This window comes from Pithys albifrons, chromosome 9 (assembly GCF_047495875.1).
Source record: "Pithys albifrons albifrons isolate INPA30051 chromosome 9, PitAlb_v1, whole genome shotgun sequence".
Lineage (NCBI taxonomy): Eukaryota > Metazoa > Chordata > Aves > Passeriformes > Thamnophilidae > Pithys > Pithys albifrons.
The window spans coordinates 34,240,433-34,261,513 of record NC_092466.1 but is presented as its reverse complement, the minus strand read 5'-3'; the positions used below and the strand labels follow the sequence as shown (position 1 = coordinate 34,261,513).

General features: G+C 53.2%; 1 protein-coding gene across 2 annotated transcripts in view; it reads left to right on the top strand.

The window, feature by feature from the left end:
• The window catches only part of UNC5B (unc-5 netrin receptor B), a 57,378-nt gene that overhangs the window by 32,816 nt on the left and 3,481 nt on the right, over positions 1 to 21,081 (top strand). For both annotated transcript variants that reach the window (XM_071563697.1, XM_071563698.1), the window contains exons 2-16: positions 7,415 to 7,636; positions 11,108 to 11,251; positions 12,667 to 12,770; positions 13,362 to 13,542; positions 14,089 to 14,256; positions 15,085 to 15,249; positions 15,975 to 16,007; positions 16,471 to 16,665; positions 17,051 to 17,443; positions 18,524 to 18,611; positions 18,700 to 18,868; positions 18,973 to 19,206; positions 20,100 to 20,249; positions 20,522 to 20,686; positions 20,780 to 20,961. In XM_071563697.1, the coding sequence (XP_071419798.1) occupies positions 7,415 to 7,636; positions 11,108 to 11,251; positions 12,667 to 12,770; positions 13,362 to 13,542; positions 14,089 to 14,256; positions 15,085 to 15,249; positions 15,975 to 16,007; positions 16,471 to 16,665; positions 17,051 to 17,443; positions 18,524 to 18,611; positions 18,700 to 18,868; positions 18,973 to 19,206; positions 20,100 to 20,249; positions 20,522 to 20,686; positions 20,780 to 20,961 (2,593 nt within the window). The remainder of the gene's footprint in view (positions 1 to 7,414; positions 7,637 to 11,107; positions 11,252 to 12,666; positions 12,771 to 13,361; positions 13,543 to 14,088; positions 14,257 to 15,084; positions 15,250 to 15,974; positions 16,008 to 16,470; positions 16,666 to 17,050; positions 17,444 to 18,523; positions 18,612 to 18,699; positions 18,869 to 18,972; positions 19,207 to 20,099; positions 20,250 to 20,521; positions 20,687 to 20,779; positions 20,962 to 21,081) is intronic.

Genomic DNA, 21,081 nt, shown 5'->3' with positions numbered 1-21,081 from the left:
CTGAGTTGGGGTGCCCAAGGATGCTGTATTGGGATGCGCAGGGATGCTGAGTTGGGGTGCCCAAGGATGCTGTATTGGGATGTGCAGGGATGCTGAGTTGGGGTGCCCAAGGATGCTGTACTGGGATGCACAGGGATGCTGAGTTGGGGTGCCCAAGGATGCTGTACTGGGATGCACAGGGATGCTGAGTTGGGGTGCCCAAGGATGCTGTACTGGGATGCGCAGGGATGCTGAGTTGGGGTGCCCAAGGATGCTGTATTGGGATGCGCAGGGATGCTGAGTTGGGGTGCCCAAGGATGCTGTACTGGGATGCACAGGGATGCTGAGTTGGGGTGCCCAAGGATGCTGTATTGGGATGCACAGGGATGCTGAGTTGGGATGTGCAGGCATGTGGTGGTTGGATGCCCTATGCGAGGGCACCTTGCCTTAGTTTGCCTCTCAGGCTGCTTTGCAAAAAGCTGACCTGAGAATTTAGCTAAAAAGTTGATTTATATTTATGTATCTAAGTGTTTTTGATCAATAAGGCCATTGCCTTTAGAAACATCCTTGGCACTGCCCAGATCCTTCCCATCCTTTTCTCAGCACAGACTTTGCTTGCTTTATTTTGTTCCTCCTCCCCATCCAGACCTGGTGCAATAAAGGTGTGCAGCAAGGGATGCTGGCTGGCTGCAGGCTTTTCCTTTGGCTGGGAGAGGAGGAATCTGCTTATTTTTGTCCAAGGGTATAATTAGGGCTGGCTGGTGCACCCCCTCATTACACACGCCAGGGAGGAATGCTCTCTAATTATAAAGCTTGCCTGTCGCTGGGCGGGAGTGATAACCCACTGGGAAATGCCTGTCTGTCCTGCTGTCCGTCTGTCCCAAGCTGGGTGGGCTCTGGGAGGAGCTGGAGGTGATGGCATGAAGGACAGGCGTTGGATGATGCCAGTTTTGGTAGGAAGGGGATGCCAAGAGACTGTGAGGCTCCTGGAAGAGGGCAGCCAGTGGAGGAAAAGGAGCCGGTTTGTCAGGCAGAGATGCTTGAGGGAAAGGTTAAGTGGTTCTTTCCAGGTTTACTTATTAATAAAAGATTGGTGACAGTGGAGAGGCCAAATGTAGCCCACACAAGCAGGTGCTTTTCTGGCTGGTGGGAGCAGGAGGGGATGGGCTCCACTTTCTGGGGGACCAGAAAGGTAGAACACCACCGTTCTGCAGACCCCAGCACAGCTCTGAGCACAGCAGCACACAGGGGGCTGGATTTCTGTGGTCCAGCCTTTGCTGAGTTACCATGTTTGGGGGAGGTATCAGGCACCACGAGGATGGTCACCCCACAAGCACATCATCCCCATAGCTTTTTGACCTCAAAATCCAACCTTGCTCCAGACTGGAGATGAGAGAGAATCATAGAATGGTTTGGGTTGGAAGGGACCTTAAGGGTCATCTCGTTCCAAGTCTGCAGCTGTGGGCAAGGACATTTTCCACCAGCCCACATTGCTCCAAGCCCTGTCCAATGTGGCCTTGGGTGCTTCCAGGGATAGGGCAGCCACAGTTTCTCTGGGCATTCTGTGCCAGGTCCTCCCCAACCTCACAGGGAAGAATTCCTTCCAAAAGTCTAACCTGAATTTCCCCTCTGTGACTGTGAACCCAGATGGAACCAGAGGCCGGGTACCACTGGTTGTCCTTGCTGTGCCTGAAGGTTCCATGCTCAGTTTTTTGGCCTCTGTGGGAAGCTTGGATCTGTCCCCTCGGCCCCCCCGCAGAGGGAGAGGTTAATGAGCCACGCTGAGTTAATGAGGCCGGGGGTTACATCAGCCAGCTGCAGCCCTGGGGACCTGTTACATTCCCTGCATCTCACTTTCGTCAGCGCTTCCCAGCTTGTGCCTGAACCCACTTTGAACAATCCCAGGGTTTTGAAGGCACAGGATTTTGTGGGCTCTGTTCAAAGAGTCAGCAGGGAGAGAGCTGGGTGTGAGTGCCTTCAAATTTTCCAAGCCCATCCTCAATGGCACCCTGTGTTTTGAGTCGTCCTCATTTTTCCCTGCTGTGACTCCAATGGGATGCATCCCTGGAGAAAGGGCAGTGGGCTTGGCATGGCACTACTCCACCTCATGGAGACTTTGCCTTTGAAGATGCCACATGCTGCTGTCATGTCTTCAGTGATGGGTCTTCATGTTGGGAGAGCACACGTGTGTGGGAGGCTGAATTTGGTGGATCAGGGATGAGAGGATGCTCGGGGAAGAGAGGATGATTTTGGGGGGAGGAAGGATGCTCAGGGTGCTTTTAGGATGAAAAGCTTGGCTATGTGTTAGTGCTGGGCACAAAACTGTCCCAGGAGGGCAGTCTGTGATGCCCATGAGAGCAGGGCAGGCCTGGACTGGTGATGTTGGCTCCCCCTGAGCTCAGGGAGGGACTGGAATGTGGTGAGAAGCCTTTGCATCCCCCCAGAGCTTGCAGTGGAGATGCCCTCAGTGGAGCAGGCACTCTGGAATGGAAGTGAGCTATGCCATGGCTCCAGCATCGAAATCTGCTGGAGCATAAATGGCAACAGCACTAATCCCTAAATGAGTCTGTTCATATGTTCTCCCTGAAGGCCATGGGAAGGGGGGATTTTGTGGGGAAGAGCCCCACTCCAGCCTTTCAGACACCTCCTTAAGCCAAGCCACTGGCCAGAGCATCTCCTCCATCTCGGTGTCTGGAGCCAAAGCCATTCCCATCCCTGCTGGGGGATAGGGAAGGGGGATTGGGAAAGCAGATGACTCTCCTGTGGTGCTGGAGATAAGCTGTCATATATTTTTTTTTCATTTCTACAGGAGGATTTTAACCCACCTGGCAGGTTTAACCATTGCCTCCCAGGCCTTCCCATGAAAAAGCGCTTGCCCTGAGGCAGGTGGGAATGGGGGGACATGGAGACAGAAGGGGTTAAGTGTCCACCAGCTCTGAGATTTAGCTGGAGAAACCCAGCCGGAGAAACCCAGGCATCCCAGCTTAATCCTTACATCCTTACATCGCATCCCTGCCTGCCTGGTACGATGGAGGGAGGGATGGTGGCCGTGGGTGATGGGCAGCCACTAATGCTCCTGTAATCTTCCAAATATTTGAAGGGATAACAATTGCAGGAGAGAGGATTTTAACGCTTTCCTGTGGAGGTTTGCTTGGCCATTGCTACAGAGGGAACTGCTTTCCGAGGGGAATTGCTTTCCAGGCTCACCATCCCTTGTGCCAAGTGTTTGGGGTGATGAAGGGAGGGTTAAAGGCTGGATCCCGGCTCCAGTGCTGCTCCCTGTGGGGTGGAAGGGCTGGTGGATTCGTCGATCTTCAACCAAGTTGCAAGTGCTGGCTGCAAACATCTGCAGTTCACCCCCCAGGGAACAGATGCTGCGGATAATCCAGCTCAACCCCAGCAGATTAAAACGTGTGGTGAGGGATGGGGAGAGGAAAGAAGTCCTCGGTGCCTATTCCCCTCCTCCCTTTTCTGTCTCGCTGCTCCCTCCACACTCATCCTCAAGGCTTCAGGGTTTGGTTGAGCTGGGAGCTGCCCCCTCCTTCCCTTTTTCCCCCCAAAAACATCTCGAGTACTGAAGGCAGTGCTCCAGCAGCCCCGTAACACCGTGCCCCAAATAGTGCAAGACTGTGGGATGGTGACAGCCTGGGACTTCCAAAAAAAAAAACAACAAACCCACCCCAAAAGAGAGCTGGGAAGCAGGCACCCACCTCCAGTGGGAAGGAGGGAAGCCAGCAGATGGGAACCCCCTGCAGACGTCTGCCAGGGCGATGATGATCACAGGCAGCGGAGCGCTCGCTCAAATATTTATTAGTTTGTCACTGCTGGGAGTTTTATTGCTTGTCTGATTGCGGGACTGGAATTCCCGGCTGTGCAGGGCTCCTTTCCTGCTTTCCCATGCAAAAGCCTCTCCCGTGTGTGCTGCTCCTGCGGTCAGTGGGCCAAAGTGTCACCTCGGGTGGGATTGGAGCGGGGTGGGCAGAGCAGAAGTGGCCTCCATAGAGGTGAGGGGGCTGCACCACTGAGAAAGGGCTTTTATTTTGGGGGTATTTTGCAGTTGGTGCAGGATAGTCAGGGCAGAAGGAGCAGCAGTTGTTCTTCCACATGGCACAAGCAGCCGTGTTTTCCCCCCCACCAACTGTGTGTGGAATTTTTGGGGGCCCCCCATGAGTGTTAGTGGAGCAAGAGGTTTCCCATGCAGTGGGTGGCCAGGCATCGGGAAGAGGAATGAAAGGCTGGGTTGATGGGTTATGATAAATGTGCCCAGCATGATTCTCCTCCCTTTTCTCATCCAAAGTCCCTGTTGTTCCTATGCCTTAATTCTTCCCCAGCTTGTTTAAACACCAGTGGCTGTATCATGATGGAGAAAAACGCCCTGCCCAGATGCAGATTCTTTTTTTCAGCTGGATTTCTGGACAGAGAATTCATCCTCTCCCTTCATTTGCTTCCATCCATGAGCCTGAGGGATCTGTGAGGTTGGGGCTCCATAGCATAACCCCGGTTACAAGTCTGACAAAAAAAGCAACACCCTTTTCCCCTCTCTCCTGTTAGAGCTGCTTTTTTGGCCCCAGAAGATCTCTCAGCTGTTGTGAATTTGCAGGATTTAAACTTTCCCAGCAGCCAGGGTGCTCTTTGCTTTAAAAGTTCAAGTGTTTTGGGTTCAAACCTTAAATTGAGTATGTTTTTATAGTCACCAAAAGCAGATGCTGAATCTGGTTGGGGACATCCTCCTATTCCACCCCCCTTGTCCCCAAAGCCACTGAACCTCCATGAGAAGAACCTTGAATTGTTGAGCTTGAGACCCCCAGCATTTATTTGGGTAGATCCTTCCCTCTTGGAGCAGGGGCCCAGGTGGGACCCAGCAGGTTTTTGGTACCACTGGGGGTGTTTCAGCCCAAAACCCTGTGCTGGGGGGTCAAGGTGGCTCCCATCACAGCCTGGAGCATCACCCATCCCACGGCAGATGATCACGGGTGAGTCACAAACCCGGCGTTTTCATTCCCATCCGGCCGTGACTCATCCCCCGAAGGCTCCCAGATCCTCTCTGATGACCTGAAGTCTCCTTTAGCATCACCAAGTGGCACTGAGGTGGGAGAAAACATGTCTTTGGTGCTCTGCTGGAGGAGGACCTCTCCTTGCCCATGGTTTTGGATCAGGCATGTGCACTTTGGGGTGTAGTCACTTCCATAGTGGAAGGTCCTTCTGAAAATTGCCTTCTTTAGGGACATCGAGGCTTTGTGGGTCACTCTTATTAATCATCACTCAGGAGCCACCCCTACCCTGGGGATGAGTGGCCAACAAGCCCCCAGGCATTGCACTAGTGGATTTTTGGAGGGTGCTCTGGACTGAGCAGGCATTGCCTGTGCCCTTTCCCAGCTGCCAAGTTCAGGTGTGACTTTGCAGGCTGCATGGCACAGGGATGCAGGAGCATCATCCCAGGGAGGTTTTCACGCAGGAGTGTAGTTTTGTTGGCTGCCTCTGTTGCCAGTTAGATTATCTCCTGCCAACCCTCTTTGCCAGGGAATTATGATTTGTGGCATCAAAGCAGTTTTTGAAATAAAAACCCAGCAAACGACCAACAAAACAACAACTCAGTGGATGAAAAATTGAGTAGTAAATTAAGAAAGAAATAAAAATTAAAAAAGGGAGATTTGCTGCTGGGACACAGGCAAGAGGCTGCTCAGCAGAAGAGGGGAGCAGGACCAGGGGTTGGGGTGGGCTTGGGGAGCAGTGTGGGACTGCTCAGGGTAGGGGGCTCACACCTCAGCATTCCCTGTCCCCCTGACTGCTGGAGGGCCTGGGAAAATCACAGGTCTGCATTTGAGAAGGGAGAGGAAATAACCGGCTGAGGAGAGGTGGGGAAGAGCCAGCCAGAGAGAGAGAGAGAAAAAAAATTAGCCTGGAGTTTAATTCATTGTTTCCAAAAGAGCAGTTAATGGATTATGACAAATGTCCTACCGCTCTCCCTTAGTGCTGTGTTAAATGGAAATGGAAAGTCAATTTTCCTAAATGGATTTTAAACGACTGACCTCGTGCATTTTTTTTTCCCCTCACTGATTTTTGCTCGGGAGGCAGCTTGGTCATCTTGTTTTCTTGATGCATCCGATTATATTTTTTTCCTCTTCTTCCTTCTCCTCCTCCTCCTCCTCCTCACATCTTGACATTCTGATTCTCTCTGTGCAGCACCATTCCTTGCCAAGGGTGATGAAGGGAGTGGGCTCCTTCCTTTTCCCTGCCAAGCTCTGGAGATGTTATCACAGGGCTGGGGATATTTACTGTTTTCCTGCACGCTGCAGTGCCTGAAGTTGAGAATCACAGCTCTGGCTGGGGGAAGAGAGGAGGAGGAAAAGCTCATAACTCCTTTGGGTGTAAAGAAAAGCCTTGTGATGTGACCTGACTGCTAGTGAGATTCCCAGGAACAACAGGTTAAGCAGCAGCATCCCAGTGCACCCCTGTGGATTTTTTTATTAGTCCTGTGATATTTGGGTTTGATCTTAATGGGTGAAATGGCTGGAAACAGGTTTCCTGCAGATGATGCTTAGCATCAGTCCCAGCATCTTCCCAAGCTGCTGCTGAGGATGAGCCACCCTGAGGCTCCCACTCCTCAGGGATTATGTCCCTGTGTGAGCACTAAGGTGCTCACCCCTTTCCAAGACTTTTCTTGGCCTGGCCTGAGCAGATGTGACCTCTTTTTCCAGTAATTTTTGCATTTTGATGACTTGTGAAAGCAAAAAAGCAGGAAGATGGAGCTTCCCAGGTCACTGACCCTTTCTGGTGTGGGAGAATGTGATTCCTGATGGCATCTTTGGGTGGTGTTCCCTGAAGGTGGTTGGGCTGGAAGCGATCACTCACCTGTCATGTGATGCAGAAATCCAAGTGTTGACAGGGGTGTGAGATCCCAAATGCAGCTCCACTGAGGATGTGGATGTCCTGTTGGATGTCTTGAGTTTTGTGCTGGGATATGGTCAGCATTCCCAGCAGGAGCCTTGCCAGCATTTTGCCTGGAGCACACCTGTACGTTCCTCAGGGCTGTGAGGAGGAGACTTGGGGTGGGAGACACTGTGAAGCCTCTCAGTGTCTCCATCGATATCCCTGGACCTGGGCTTGTTTTGCTTTTTCACTCGTGGTGTCCTCTGGTGAGGTCACTCAGACTGTGGGCTCAGAGTATGGATGAGAGGCTGGTATCCAGGGAAAACCAGGATGAACCCCACAGCTCTTTGGCTAGCAGGGATTTAGGGATTTACTTCTCTGGTTTTGGGGGTGCCTCCAGCCCTCTTTTGCTTTTCCAAGCAACCTCAGCAAGGGCTCTTGGTGACACCACCATGTGCAGGGCAGTCCTGGGAAGGACAGGGAGGGTTGAAGTGGTACAGGCAAGAGATGTATTCCTGCTGGGACGGGACTAAGGGCACCTCCCAACCCTCTTGCTCCCTGGCAGGGCTGGAGTACAGCGATGTGCTGCCTGACTCCTTCCCCTCAGCGCCAGCAGAGACCCTCCCTCACTTCCTGCTGGAGCCACAGGACGCCTACATCGTGAAGAACAAGCCAGTGGAGCTCGTCTGCCGCGCCAACCCTGCCACCCAGATCTACTTCAAGTGCAACGGGGAGTGGGTCAACCAGAACGACCATGTCACCAAGGAGAGCCTGGATGAGGTCACTGGTGAGCAAACCCACCCTTGCCATCCCTCCCCCTCCCCTTCCCTCTCTTCTTTCCGGGTGCTTCTGCCCTGCTCCCTGTTGCAAAGCCACACTGTTGATGGTCCTCCTCTAGGCAGACCAACAGGTAGACTTTCCACACCACTGATGTAGGCACGATGATGGGGCTGTGGTCACCACACCCCCTGGAAGCTTGGGGAACTCAGCCAGCCTGCTTGCACACTTAGCCTTTTGGAGGACCTGGGCTTGTTAAATGGGATTTTAAAGGCAGCACGTTTAAATCTGATAAAAAAAAAGGAACAGCTTTCCTACAAAATGCCTAATCAACACGTAGGAGTCATTGCCAGGAGGGGTGGCAAAGGCTGGCAGCTTACTCAGGGTCACAGGGGGATTAGGTGTTTAATGGCTAATGAGAGCAATTGCAGGCAGGATTTGAAATGCCTTTTGATGGCAAATGAGCTCTTCCCTGCCTTGGAGGATATGTCAGGCTCTGGCTGCCTGGAACAGAGGGCAAGAAGGTGCTTCAGGCATTTTAGTGGGGTCTCATTCCATGGGATTGGGCTCCACAGAGCTGTGTGGTCCATGCCTTGAAACCTCCTGGCATGAGAACAAGGCGTGGGGTTGGAGATATCTTGTAATCAAGTAGGTTTGCTAAAATTGGGATGCTTTAGCTCACCTCCTGTCTTTCCTGCACCAGTTTTGGTGCCTGTGGCCTGATCAGGAGTGGAGGAAAACAGTCACATTTTCCATGTAAGATCTGTTCTCTGCAAATCCCTGAGCAGGTGGCATCCAGGGGGCTTTAAACCAAGGCAGGCTCTTGAACCACTGTGGTGTTGGCCTTAGAAGTCAGGCTGGGCTTAGAGGAGAGACTTCATCAGCCTGGAGGACCCACAACTATTTTTACATCTTGTCCCTGTGGTTTTTCCCACAATCTTGCCCCTTCCTGGCATCTCTCTCTCCATCCTATACTAGCCATGAGCCAGTCTGTGTTTGGGCCCATCCCTGAACCTGCTCTGCAAAGGGGAGATCGTTTCTTTTCTCTGTGGCTTTTTGAGTCATTCCTCCTAAAGCTGCTTCAGCAATTCCTGGAGAGTTTTTCTTCCAGAGGAAGGATGGTCAGAGATGCCATCTCTGAAGGGAAAGGCTGTCCCTTTGCTTCTCCAGAGGCTGATGGGAGCAGAGGCCACAGCATTTCTCTTTTCCAGGGTGCATCTCCACCTCCCAGCTCTTACAGAGGCCAGAGTGGAAACCCTCAGAACTCCAGGGCAGGCTCAGTGCTGGTCAGTGACCGAGCAGCCTTTGCTGAGGGGATCTGAATTTATTTATAACATCTGGCCACACTGGGTTGAGCCAAAGGTCTGTGTGCCCCGTGTATGACAGTGGAGGATGCTCAGGGGAAGAGCACTAAACCAGGACAAGGAGGGAGAGATGGAGCCTGCACTGCCACCCTCCCAGCTTTCTGCCATCCATGATTAGGGATTCCCTGCTCCAGTGGCAGTATCTGAGCAGTGTGGTCCAGCCCTGGATGAGTTCCCACTTGTTAATTTGTCTAAATGTCTAAATTTCTCCTCTGGATCATCCCAGCACCCTACAGCAGGGAGTTTCCTGGCTTACTGATGTGCTCTGTGGGAAAAACCCCCACTATATTTCATAGATTCATGAAGTCCTACAATAGCTTGATTTGGAAGAGACCTTAAAGGCCATCCAGATCCACCCCCTGCCATGGGCAGAGTAAGTTGCTCCAAGCCCCATCCAACCTGGCCTGGAACACTCTCAGGGATGGAATATCCCTTTGGGAAACCTGTTGCAGGGGTAGCTCATGTGCTTTGGGCCAGCATCACCCTCCCAGATTCCAGTCTACTGATGTAGAAAGTGTGCCAGCAATTTGGGGAGGAAAAAGCACACACCTCCTTCATCCAGGAGGCTTCAAAGATGGTATTGCTGCTATCAGGGAACAGACCAACAGTGCCTTCAATGTGGAGGTGATGTTGTGCATGTAAAGCTGGCAGCATGGGCATCTCTGCTCAGCAGCTTCCCTGAGAAAAAAGGAATTGGAACCAAAGTGGTTTGACATGCTAAAAAATCTGCATTTGCAGCGCCTGGCCTTGGTCAGGAAAGCTGCTGCAAAGGGCACAGTGGAGAGCTGGGCACAAAGACACAGGTTAACACGGTTAGTTTTTAAGTGTCCTGGGTTAAAAGCTTGGGAAAAGAGACCTTTAAAAAGGAAGGAAGGAAAAAAAAAAAGAAACTTTTAAGATGACGTGTCTTGAATGAGCCCAGCTCAGTAATGCTCTGACTGCCTCTGATCCAAAACATTTCATGCGGAAGAAAGCAAAAATAGGCCAAGTCAGGGAGGATAATTCAGCTGGGCGAGAAGGGCCAGGCGGGAAGAGCGGCTGGGTTTGGGTGCCTGGAAACCCTTACATAGTCACTCCTGTGAGCCATGAGCTCAGTCTGCAGTTTGGGGTTGCCACTGCTTTCAGGGGGACAGGGATAGGGCATTTGCAGGATGCTCCCCACCTTTCCAAAGCTGCTCAGCCCATCCCTCTAGAGCTTTCCAGATACACAAGGTATGTTTGAGCCATCTCCATCCTGGGTCCTTCTAAAAACCTTAAGTATCCCACAAGTGCTTGGCCCAAATACCTTTTCCTTGGTTTGTTTTGTCAGGTTGGTGGTTTTTTTTCCCCTGAATAGTGACAAAATAAATTGTATTTCCTTGTCAGCTCTTCTGCAGAAAGGTGGCAGAGAGACAGTAATTGCTCCTCACAGCACTGGGAGCGAGCTGTAACAAAATTACAGCTGGGGAGCGTGCGGCGCTCGATCGCCGTGAAATTGAGGCCTTTTTAAAATAGAAACTGCAAAAAAAGGGCAGGTATTGTTTAAAATAAGGAAAAGTAAGCCCTGAGTCCCTCCTGCCCTTGGTGGCAGCCACTGATGCTTCAGCATCCTGCAGTCCAGGGGAGCATGCCCTGAGCACGGTGGTGTCACCTTTGTCATCTCACCCCTGCCATGGTTAGGGTGATTTCCTTAAGATCTTTTATTCATCTTGTTATATTTGTATTTAAGTGACACTGACAGGGATGGTTTGTCCCTGGAACAAAGCCTGGGAGGCATCCTTCAAACCCTGGGGAGTGGAAAGGGGTCTGGGCAGGGATGTTGGTGACATGGGAGAGACCTGGTGGAGGTGGGTGATGCCTCTAGAAATGGTGAACAGGTCCTGATCCTGCTCAGCCAGACCTGGGGTTAAAAAGAGACAATTCCATGGGATCCATTGCCCTGGCTTCATCTCCAAGTCACCCTCTGCAGGGAACAGTCTCCCTGATCTGCAGAGGTGCCAACCCCAGATGAGATGCCTCCCACCCGCTGCCCCTGCCCCCCAGCTTTGCACATCCACCATCCCTCTCAGGTGCTGCCTCAGTTTCCCTTCTGCTGGATGCTCCTGCCAAGTTGATGCCATCCCTCTCTCCCCTTCCAGGGATTCTGGTGCGGGAGGTGCAGATCGAGGTGTCCCGGCAGCAGGTGGAGGAGCTCTTTGGCTTGGAGGATTACTGGTGCCAGTGTGTGGCCTGGAGCTCGGCGGGTACCACCAAGAGCCGCCGCGCCTACGTCCGCATAGCGTGTAAGTGCCTGTCTCCAAAGCTGGCTCCCTGTTGAAGTCACTTTTTGGTCACTCAGGGATGACCTGCTGGATGACCCTGGTCTTTGCTCCCCAGCCAGCCCTACCTTTGCTACTGAGTGGCATTGTCCCTGCACACCTGGGCGAGAGACCGTGGCACTACCTGGGTTAATGCCGCAGTGCCCATCAGCTCAGCTCTTCCCAGTGCTTTATTATCCCTAATAACCCAAGGATAGCACCTTGCACGCTCTGCCTGAATCAGCGACTCCGTGTCTCCAGAGTCCCTGCTGTCATATGTCACCTCTCTGAGCTGCTGTTTGGGGTTGTCAGCCTGGCTAAGGGTGAGTTAATCAGGCTGTTCCTGCCCAAATTTGCTCGATTAGCAAATGAGATGGCAAAGCCATGGGAGAACAGCCAGGCTTCCCCAGCCCCAAACGGATTTTGTTATTAGAGGGCTAATAATCCAACATGTTATCCAAAACAGAGAGGTCTGATGGATCAGCTGTGCTGCTGAAGGGTTTAGTCTGAACTGGGAAAATCATGGAATCAGAGAATCATAGAATGGTTTGGGTTGGAAAGCATCTTAAAACTCATCTCATTCCAACCTCCCTGCCATGAGCAGGGACACCTTCCACTGGACCAGGCTGCTCAAAGTCACATCCAACCTGGTCTTGAACACATGGCGTTTTTCAGCACAGATGAGATGAAGTCGGGCTTCAGTAGCCACATGGAGAGGTCTGGGAGCTGTAGCAGAGGATTGCAGCACCATCTAGTGATGCTCCTGCTTCTTCCAAAGCTCTGGAGCAGGACATTGCCATGTCCTCTACATCCCGAGGGGCTCTGCTGGTCTTCTAGTCTTTCCCCTTCCCCAAGGCTTTTCCTGTGCAGCCATTCCCCACTGGAGTGCAATGGATGCATTTTAAGCAAGTCTGGGTATGTCGCTTAGCCAGGACCAACCAGGGCAGAGCTGAGCCCCCTTAGCCTGGAAATCTGGGAATTTGCTTCAGCACTAATGTGGGAGCTGAACTGTTGTAAAAATCTCATTTTCCCCATTCATGAAAGGAGGGTCCTGGAGCAAGGTCCAGAGGGGGAAGGAAATAGGAGGGATGAAGAAACAGTGGTCAAGCTGAGATTTAGCCCCAAAAGGAAATGACAGGATGGGGTATAAGCTTGCAGGGAGGAAAAGAATAGAGGAGGAAAGATCTTGTCCTTCAGGACCGTGTGCTGCCCAAATCCATGCTGGAAAACATGATTCTTCAGCTCCTTCCTCCCAGGGCATGGCTTTTCTCTGGCTGTGCTCTGCCAGAGGGATTTCTTGACTCGTGGGCACTTGGTGTTGAGGCATCCACCAAAGTCTTGGAGGTTGCCCTGTTCCTGCAGCAGGGCTGGTAACCCCTGGCTTTTCCTTTCTCTCTCAGACCTACGGAAGAATTTTGACCAGGAGCCACTGGGCAAGGAGGTCCCTCTGGAGCACGAGGTCCTGCTGCAGTGTCGCCCGCCTGAGGGGGTCCCACAGGCTGAGGTGAGTGGCCCTGCACCCAAAGGAATGCCACCCTAATTGTTGGAGTGTCCCCTCCCATCCCAGGGCACATCCTTGCGGGTGGCTTGTGGCCATGATGGATGGCCTTGTGCTGAGACCATCAGCTCTCATTATGCAGCAGAATGGTTTATTTTGGGCAGTGGATCTGTTACTGTGACATCTAATAGCAGAGGTAACCTCAGCACCTGCTCAGAACACCTCTCCTACACTTCCTGAGGTGCTGTTAACCCTTAGAGAGAAGAGCTGACAAGGAGGCACCCAGTGAGTAGTCACCAGTGGGTACAGAGGGCAGTTAGGAAAGTCAGTATGGGTGGGTTTCCCTACCACAGTAGTGGAGCTTTCCTTGCCCACAGCTCAGTCAGTCCCTGGGAGCTGTGCCACAGTGTCTCATCCTTGGCCAAAGCAGCAGTAATGTGCCCTGGTCTGATCTGGCCTGGTTTTTGAGGAGAAATACAGTCAGGGGCAAAGTTGAGGAGGAGAAATAAATACAGTCAGGTTGGCCAAAGGTGGTGAGAACATCGGTGATCTTGGTGAAGGCTTAATCACCATCCTCACCCACCCATGTACTGCCAGGTGGAGTGGCTGAGGAATGAGGACGTCATCGATCCCTCCCAGGACACCAACTTCCTGATCACCATCGACCACAACCTCATCATCAAGCAGGCCCGGCTCTTGGACACTGCTAATTACACCTGCATGGCCAAGAACATCGTGGCCAAGCGCCGGAGCACCACGGCTGCTGTCATCGTCTACGGTACCAGCACTTGCTCCAGGGAGGGGCCCTTTGCTGCTGGCCAGGCCTCCAGACAGGGGGAATATGGGCACTTTCTGGGAGTAGTAGGAGTGAATTAAACTAGTGCATTAAATTAGGTAATAACCAGTATCTGCAGAACAGGAGCTTCTTTTAGCTTGCACAGACTCTTGGGAGAGGTTCTGAGGTGCAGGGATGGATGTATTTCCAAGCCTTCTCAGTTGGGTGGGAAGGTGGATGGAGGTTGGATCCAACTGGATTGATTTGACTCTGAAAGCAGCTGAAAAGCTGCATTTTGCTGAACTTCGCTACGAAACCAAAAATCTCATTTGGGATCAGACACATAAATATTTGCCAAGTGGAAAAAGGACCCAAGCAAGCTTGAGCATCTTGGGCATGGGGCTGGAGACACACGAAGGTGTCCTGTGATTTGCCTTTCATGAGGGTGAGCTGTACCAGGGGGTCTGAGGAGGTATAAGAACCCGAGGCTTAGCTCCTGTCCCTGCTGAACTGGGCTCAGGTGTTAATGCTGTCCATCTCCCCTTGCAGTGAACGGTGGCTGGTCCACCTGGTCCGAGTGGTCTCCTTGCAACAACCGCTGTGGCCGGGGCTGGCAGAAGCGCACCCGGACCTGCACCAACCCCGCACCACTCAATGGTGGCTCCTTCTGTGACGGGCAGCCTTTCCAGAAGATCACCTGCACCACCCTCTGCCCAGGTGAGGCTGGTTCAGAACCTGGAGTGCCCACACTGCTCATCCAACACAGTCCAGCTGTGCTCCCAATGCATCCAAAGGTGACAGGAGCTCAGGAGATCAGTTCAAAGCACCCACCTGGAGCATTGCATCCAGCTCTGGGGTCCCCAGCACAGGAAGGACATTGACTTGTTGGAGGGAGTCCAGAGGAGGCCACCAAAAGGATTAGAGGGATAGAGCACCTCTGCTGTGAGGAAAAGCTGGGAGAGCTGGGCTTGTTCAGCCTGGAGAAGAGAAGGCTTTGGGGTGACCAAATTGTGGCATTCCAGTGCCTGAAAGGGCCCTCAAGAAATGTGGAGAGAGACTATTTACAAGGGCTTGGAGTGACAGAGCAAGGGGGAATGGCTTCCCACTGACAGAGAGTAGGTTTAGATTACATACAGGGGAGAAATTCTTCCCTGTGAGGGTGGGCAGGTGCTGGCACAGGTTGGGCAGAGAAGCTGTGGCTGCCCCATCCCTGGGAGTGTCCAAGGCCAGGTTGGACAGGGCTTGGAGCAACCTGATGTAGTGGAAGGTCTGCCTTCCCATGGCAGGGGTTGGGACAAGATGGTCTTCCAGGACTCTTTCAACCCAAACCATTCTATGCTCCTACCATATTTGAGTCTCAAAGAGCTGGATGTATCTGCAGAGACACAACTAACTTCCCCAGATGGCAGCAAGGCTGGGTGTGCTGGGATAACGCTCCCCAAGGGAAGCCCCTCTCTGTTGATGGTGCCATCCTGGCGCTGGGGAACGAGCCTCAGGACTGTGCCAGGAGGGTTTACTGATGCTCCCATGTTTGGTGTTCCGCAGTGGACGGCGCGTGGACAGAGTGGAGCAAGTGGTCGGCGTGCAGCACCGAGTGCACGCACTGGCGCAGCCGTGAGTGTGCCGCCCCGGCGCCCCGCAACGGCGGCAAGGACTGCAGCGGGGGGCTCCTGGACTCCAAAAACTGCACCGACGGGCTCTGCCTGCAGAGTGAGTGTGTGGGCAGGCGGGCACACACACCTGGTGCTCCGGTACTTGGCCATGCTGTTGTTGGCTGCGCCTCCAAGCTGGTGGAGCAGCACCGCTGGCACCTGGGGTTTGAGTAGTGTAGTGTCTTTAACAAGGTGTTTTCAAGCAGACTCACCCCTTCCAAAGCTAGTTCTTACCTGGAGGGAAGAAATACTGGGGATTTTTAGTGGGATCTAAATGTCTTAGTGGCATTGAGACCCCCAGCCCGCCTCTAAGTTTGGGGTGTCTGCTGAAATAAGGCTGGTTGTGGTTAGTGGGGGCAAAGCAGGAGGAGCTTCTCAGCCCCACCAGAAAACACCTGCCCGTGGTCATTGCTGGGTAGGAGTTCTGGAACTGGGTTTTTTGGGAAATAAACCAATAAAGATGATGATAATGGTGCTGCTATACTGAGTGGGCACGCTGAAGGCAGCCAATGCTGCCACCTGCTGCTGTGTGACACCACTGTCCCTTTTAATGCTGCCATAGCCAGAAATTTCCAAAGCCCTGTTAGGTGGGGACAATGCATGTCAGGGTCTGGCTGGGCATGGGGATGTCCTTGTCACGGTGCTTCTGCCTGACTTTTGGCATGCTCCAGGGAATTATGATGATCTCCCATGCCCCCAGGTTGGCTTTCCCCCACTTTCTGCTTCATCTCATCCCCATCATCAGCTTCACCATTTTTTTTTCTAACTTTGTTTTCCTAACAGATAAAAGAGTTCTAAGCGAACCCAAAAGCCACTGTAAGTGCTCATTTCATGCCCATTTTTTTCGTTTGTTTCTTTGGTTTTGTTCTGTTGCACCTATGATTGGGCTCCTCAGCAGCTGGGTGAAGACAGGGTGGGAAGAGGGAGCAACTAAAGCCCACCCCAACAATTCCTGTGTACTCCTCAGGGTTATCCCTGTTAGGATGTGAGGGTTAATCATGAACCTGAGCTGCCCAAGCCCAATGTTTCAGGGATCCTTGGTGCTCAGGTGAAGTTGGCATGACCCAGTTGTCCTCCAAAGGTTTGAGAGTTTCACCTCCATCTCATTCTCTGGCATAGCCCTTGACTTCTTGCTCTTAGAAAATACCCTCCATCCTCCTGCCAGCCTTTCCAGCTGCCCCAGTGTCTGAGTCAGTGGTAGGGTTGGGGAATACTGGTGGGTCTTGACATGCATTTCTCGTGCTTCTTTTTTCACCTCCATTTCTTTAATTCCTCGCAGTGCTGGAGGCCACAGGTGATGTGGCCCTGTATGCCGGGCTAGTGGTGGCCATTTTTGTCTTCATTGTGATCCTCATGGCTGTGGGGGTGGTGGTGTACCGGAGGAGATGCCGGGACTTCGACACGGACATCACGGACTCATCAGCTGCTCTGACTGGAGGATTTCACCCTGTCAACTTCAAGACCTCTCGGCATGGTGAGAGCCACAGCCCACGCAGGTCCTGCTCACCAGCCTGAGCCCAGGCAGAAAGAAAGTCAGGCTAAAAGTCACAGCAGGAAACAGGTTCTCATTGGACCCCCCGCCCCATATTCCTGGGGGAACATGCTGCTTTTTGAAAGCTGAGGGCTCCATGGAGGTGGTCAGGTGTTGATGGGGGGAATCAGAGCAAATCTTTGAGCAACTTGGTCTAGTGGAAGGTGTCCCTGCCCATGGCAGGGGTGTTGGGACCAGGTAGTCTTGAAGGTCCCTCCCAACCCAAACCATTCCAGGATTCTGTGATCTTTTCCACTCAAGCAGTACTTTTCCAACTATTTTGTTTCCTCTGCTGTCTTCATCCCATGTGTGTTTCCTCCTCCCACAGACAACCCCCAGCTGCTGCACCCCTCGATGCAGCCGGACCTGACGGCCAGCGCGGGGCTGTACCGCGGCCCCATGTACGCCCTGCAGGACTCCTCCGACAAGATCCCCATGACCAACTCCCCCCTGCTCGACCCTCTGCCCAACCTTAAGATCAAGGTGTACAACTCCTCCACTGCCTCCTCCTCGCCGGGGCTGCACGACAGCACGGACCTGCTGGGAGGGGTCCCGGCCACCGGCACCTACCCGGGGGACACCGCCAGGGACGGCCACTTTGGGAACGTGCGGAGCAAAGCCCTGGGCTCCCAGCACCTCCTCAGCTTGCCCCGGGAGCACGGCTACAGCGCCAGCGGCACGTTTGGCTACCTGGGGGGAAGGCTCACTGTACCAGGCACTGGTAAGCCCCTGGCTGGGACGAATCATAGAATCATGGAATCAGTTGGGTTGGAAGACACCTCTGAGATCATCAAGTCCAACCCTTAATCCAACCCCACTTTGATTACTAGATCATGTCACTAGGTTCCACGTCCAGTCTCACCTCAAAAACCTCCAGGGTCAGACAATCCACCACCTCTCTGGACAGGCCACTCCAATGCCTGAGCACTCCTTCTGGAAAGAACTTCTTCCTGATATCCAGCCTAAACCTCCCCTGGCAGAGCTTAAGCTCATGCCCTCTTGTCCTACTGTTTGTTGCCTGAGAGAAGAGACCAATCCCCACCTGGCTACAACATCCTTTCAGGTAGTTGTAATGAGTAATGAGGTCTCTCCTGAGCCTCCTCTTCTCCAGGCTAAACACCCCCAGCTTCGTCAGTCTCTCCTCACAGCAGTTGTGCTCCAGTCCTTTCACCAGGCTCGTTGCTCTTCTCTGGACCTGCTCCAGTACCTCAATATCTTTCCTGTACTGTGAGACTGTTCAGGAGGGACTGTTTGGCTGCTGAAAAACCAAGGAGTTGCTCTTGTCCCAGCAGACTTTCATGCGTGGGCAGTCCTTTGCTCTCCCCAAGCTGGCTCAGGGAAGGAAGGCAGCAAGCCATTTGCAGGCCAGGCACCAGACTGGAGCCTCCTTGGGCTTTACTTGGCCTTTTCCTGCCAGTGCCTTGCAAAAAGACCCAAAGATAAGGATTTTCTTCCTAACACATTGACCTGGCTCATCCCTGCAAGTGGTGCAGCTCTGGACCATTCCAGAGAAGCTGTGGCTGCCCTGTCCCTGGATGTGTCCAAGGCCAGGCACAATGGGGCTTAGAGCAACCTTGTCTAGTGAAAGGTGTTCCTGCCTGTGGCAAGGGGGTTAGAATGAGATGATCTTTAAAGTCCTTTCCAACCCAAAACGTTTCATAATTCTCTGATCTGGAGGTGTTTCTCTCTGGGCTGCTGTAGTTCCCAGGTGTTCTGGTGCTGTCTGTCTGGGGTGGAGGGTGGTTTTTCCCTCATTTCTCCCTCTTTTTGTGACTAACACCACCTGTGTGTGCCATTCCAGGGGTGAGCTTGCTGGTTCCCCATGGGGCCATTCCCCAAGGGAAGTTCTACGAGATGTACCTGGTTCTCAACAAGGCAGAGAGTGCCCTGTAAGTCACCCCGTGCCACCCATGTGTCCGCTCCTTGCTGGCCACTGTGGAGTTTCCTTTCCAACCAGTGTCCCCTCTCCCTCCCCAGCCTGCCCTCTGAGGGCACACAGACGGTGCTGAGCCCTGCAGTGAGCTGTGGACCCACTGGCTTGCTCCTGTGCCGCCCCGTTGTCCTGACCATTCCCCACTGTGCAGACGTCAGCTCCTCAGACTGGATTTACCAGCTGAAAACACAGTCCCACCAGGGAAACTGGGAGGTAAGGTGGGAACCCAGCTCAGCGGCCACCAGAGACTGTCAGCCTTGAGGGATACAAGCCCTGGGACCACAGGCTGACCCCCAGCCTTGATGTCCCATCTGTAGGAAGTTGTGACCCTGGATGAGGAGACCCTCAACACTCCCTGCTACTGCCAGCTGGAAGCCAAGTCATGCCACATTTTGCTAGACCAGCTCGGTACCTACGTCTTCGTGGGTGAGTCCTACTCCAGGTCAGCCATCAAGAGACTCCAACTGGCCATCTTTGCCCCCACTGTTTGCACCTCCCTGGAGTACAGCCTCAAAGTCTACTGCTTGGAGGACACGCCAGATGCTCTGAAGGTAACTATCAACTTCCCAGAGCTGTTTGTGCTGGCAGTGAGATGCTGCCTAGTGCCTCTCAGGATGGCCTGGCCCCAGGGAGCAGACAACCTGATGCAACTGCCTGCAAAGTGACCACAGTGTGGTAAACACATAAGGTGTTTATTGCTTTCCCTGTCCTTCCTCGCCCTCTCTGAAGGAAATGGTGAGGGTGTTGCTTGTCTCCTCTGCTGGGACCCCTTTCTGTAAGCATTCCATGGGAGGTTGGGCTGCTCAAGGGTAGGTTTTCTCTCTGCTGCACACAAACCCGTGATTTACCTCAGTTTTCTATAGATCCTGTTTATTCCTGCATGGATCCATGTCTCTCCCCTCCTTGGGAGGGTTTTGTGGTATAGATATTATCCTGTGCAGCACAAGAAGCTAAAGTTTTGATGCTTTGGCTACCTGGACCACTTGTGGGTGGCTGTGTGACCTGTCCTGTGCCTCTGTTCCTGTCCTCCTGTTGGGATTGCTGTGGTGCCTCTAGGGGGGGATGTCGACAGCACTCCAGCTCCCGGACTGTCTTTTTCTCCTAAAAGCTCCTGGGTTGACAGTGGGATGGTGTTAAAGACAAATAGGGTGGCACTTCAAAGGAGTGTTTGATCTGTGTGTTGGACCTTTGCATTCTTTGAGGAGTACAGAGGTGTTTACAGATGCTCGTGTTACAAAATTCAAATTTTAGGTGGGGCTGGCTCATGAGATGAGTGGCAAGTTCTGCTGGGGTGGCAAAGGCTGCTCTCTGTGGGCTTGTTGCTGCTACTGGCTCTTCTTGGCATCTCCTTTCCCTGCTCCATGCCTGGTTTTGGGCATGAAGGTGGGCAGAGGAGCAGCCTGTGCTCTTCTGCGGCTCATGCTGCCTGTCCTGCTGCCCACAGGAGGTGCTGGAGCTGGAGAGGACACTGGGAGGGTACCTGCTGGAGGAGCCCAAGCCCCTGCCCTTCAAGGACAGCTACCACAACCTGCGTCTCTCCATCCACGACATCCCCCATGCGCTGTGGAGGAGCAAGCTGCTGGCCAAGTATCAGGTGGGGGGCTGAGGTGGGGCAGACAGGGACACAGGGAGCACCATCTTCAGCCAGGCACCACAGTGTTGTGGGTGCCCTGCTCTTGTCTCCAGAGTTGTCTCCCAAAGGCTTGGAGGAGGAAAGGGGACTGGTTTTTTGGTCTTTTTGGTGGGATGCTCTCTCTGTGGGGTCCCACTGTCCCATCTCATCCCTTATGGGGTGGCTGGAGGAGGTGGGATCTCCCAGGAGAGCCGCTGGAGCCTTTGTTGAGTCCATGCTTTGGTGACCCGCAGGAAATCCCCTTCTACCACATCTGGAGTGGCAGCCAGCGAGCCCTGCACTGCACCTTCACCCTGGAGAGGTACAGCCAGGCCTCCACCGAGCTCACCTGCAAGATCTGTGTCCGGCAGGTGGAAGGGGAAGGGCAGATCTTCCAGCTCCACATCACGCTGGGAGAGGTGAGTGCAGGGGAGGTGATGGGACAGCGAGGGGACACACTGGGGTAGTTCAGCTCTGTGCTGAAACATCTCTCCCTGTCCTTTCCCTTGCAGCACACCAGCTCCTTTGACACCCTCCGCTCCCACCACAGCGGTACCACCTCCACCACCCAGGTGGGACCCTATGCCTTCAAAATCCCCCTTTCCATCCGGCAGAAGATCTGCAACAGCCTGGATGCTCCCAACTCCAGGGGAAATGACTGGAGACTTCTTGCCCAGAAGCTCTCCATGGACAGGTGGGTGTCCCCATACTCTGCTTTTCGCTGCTGTTCCCCAGGCAAGGGAGCTTCAGTCTTCTGCTTCCTCTCTTCTACAGGCACCAGGTGTCCAGTTCAATAGGTACACCCATAAATATG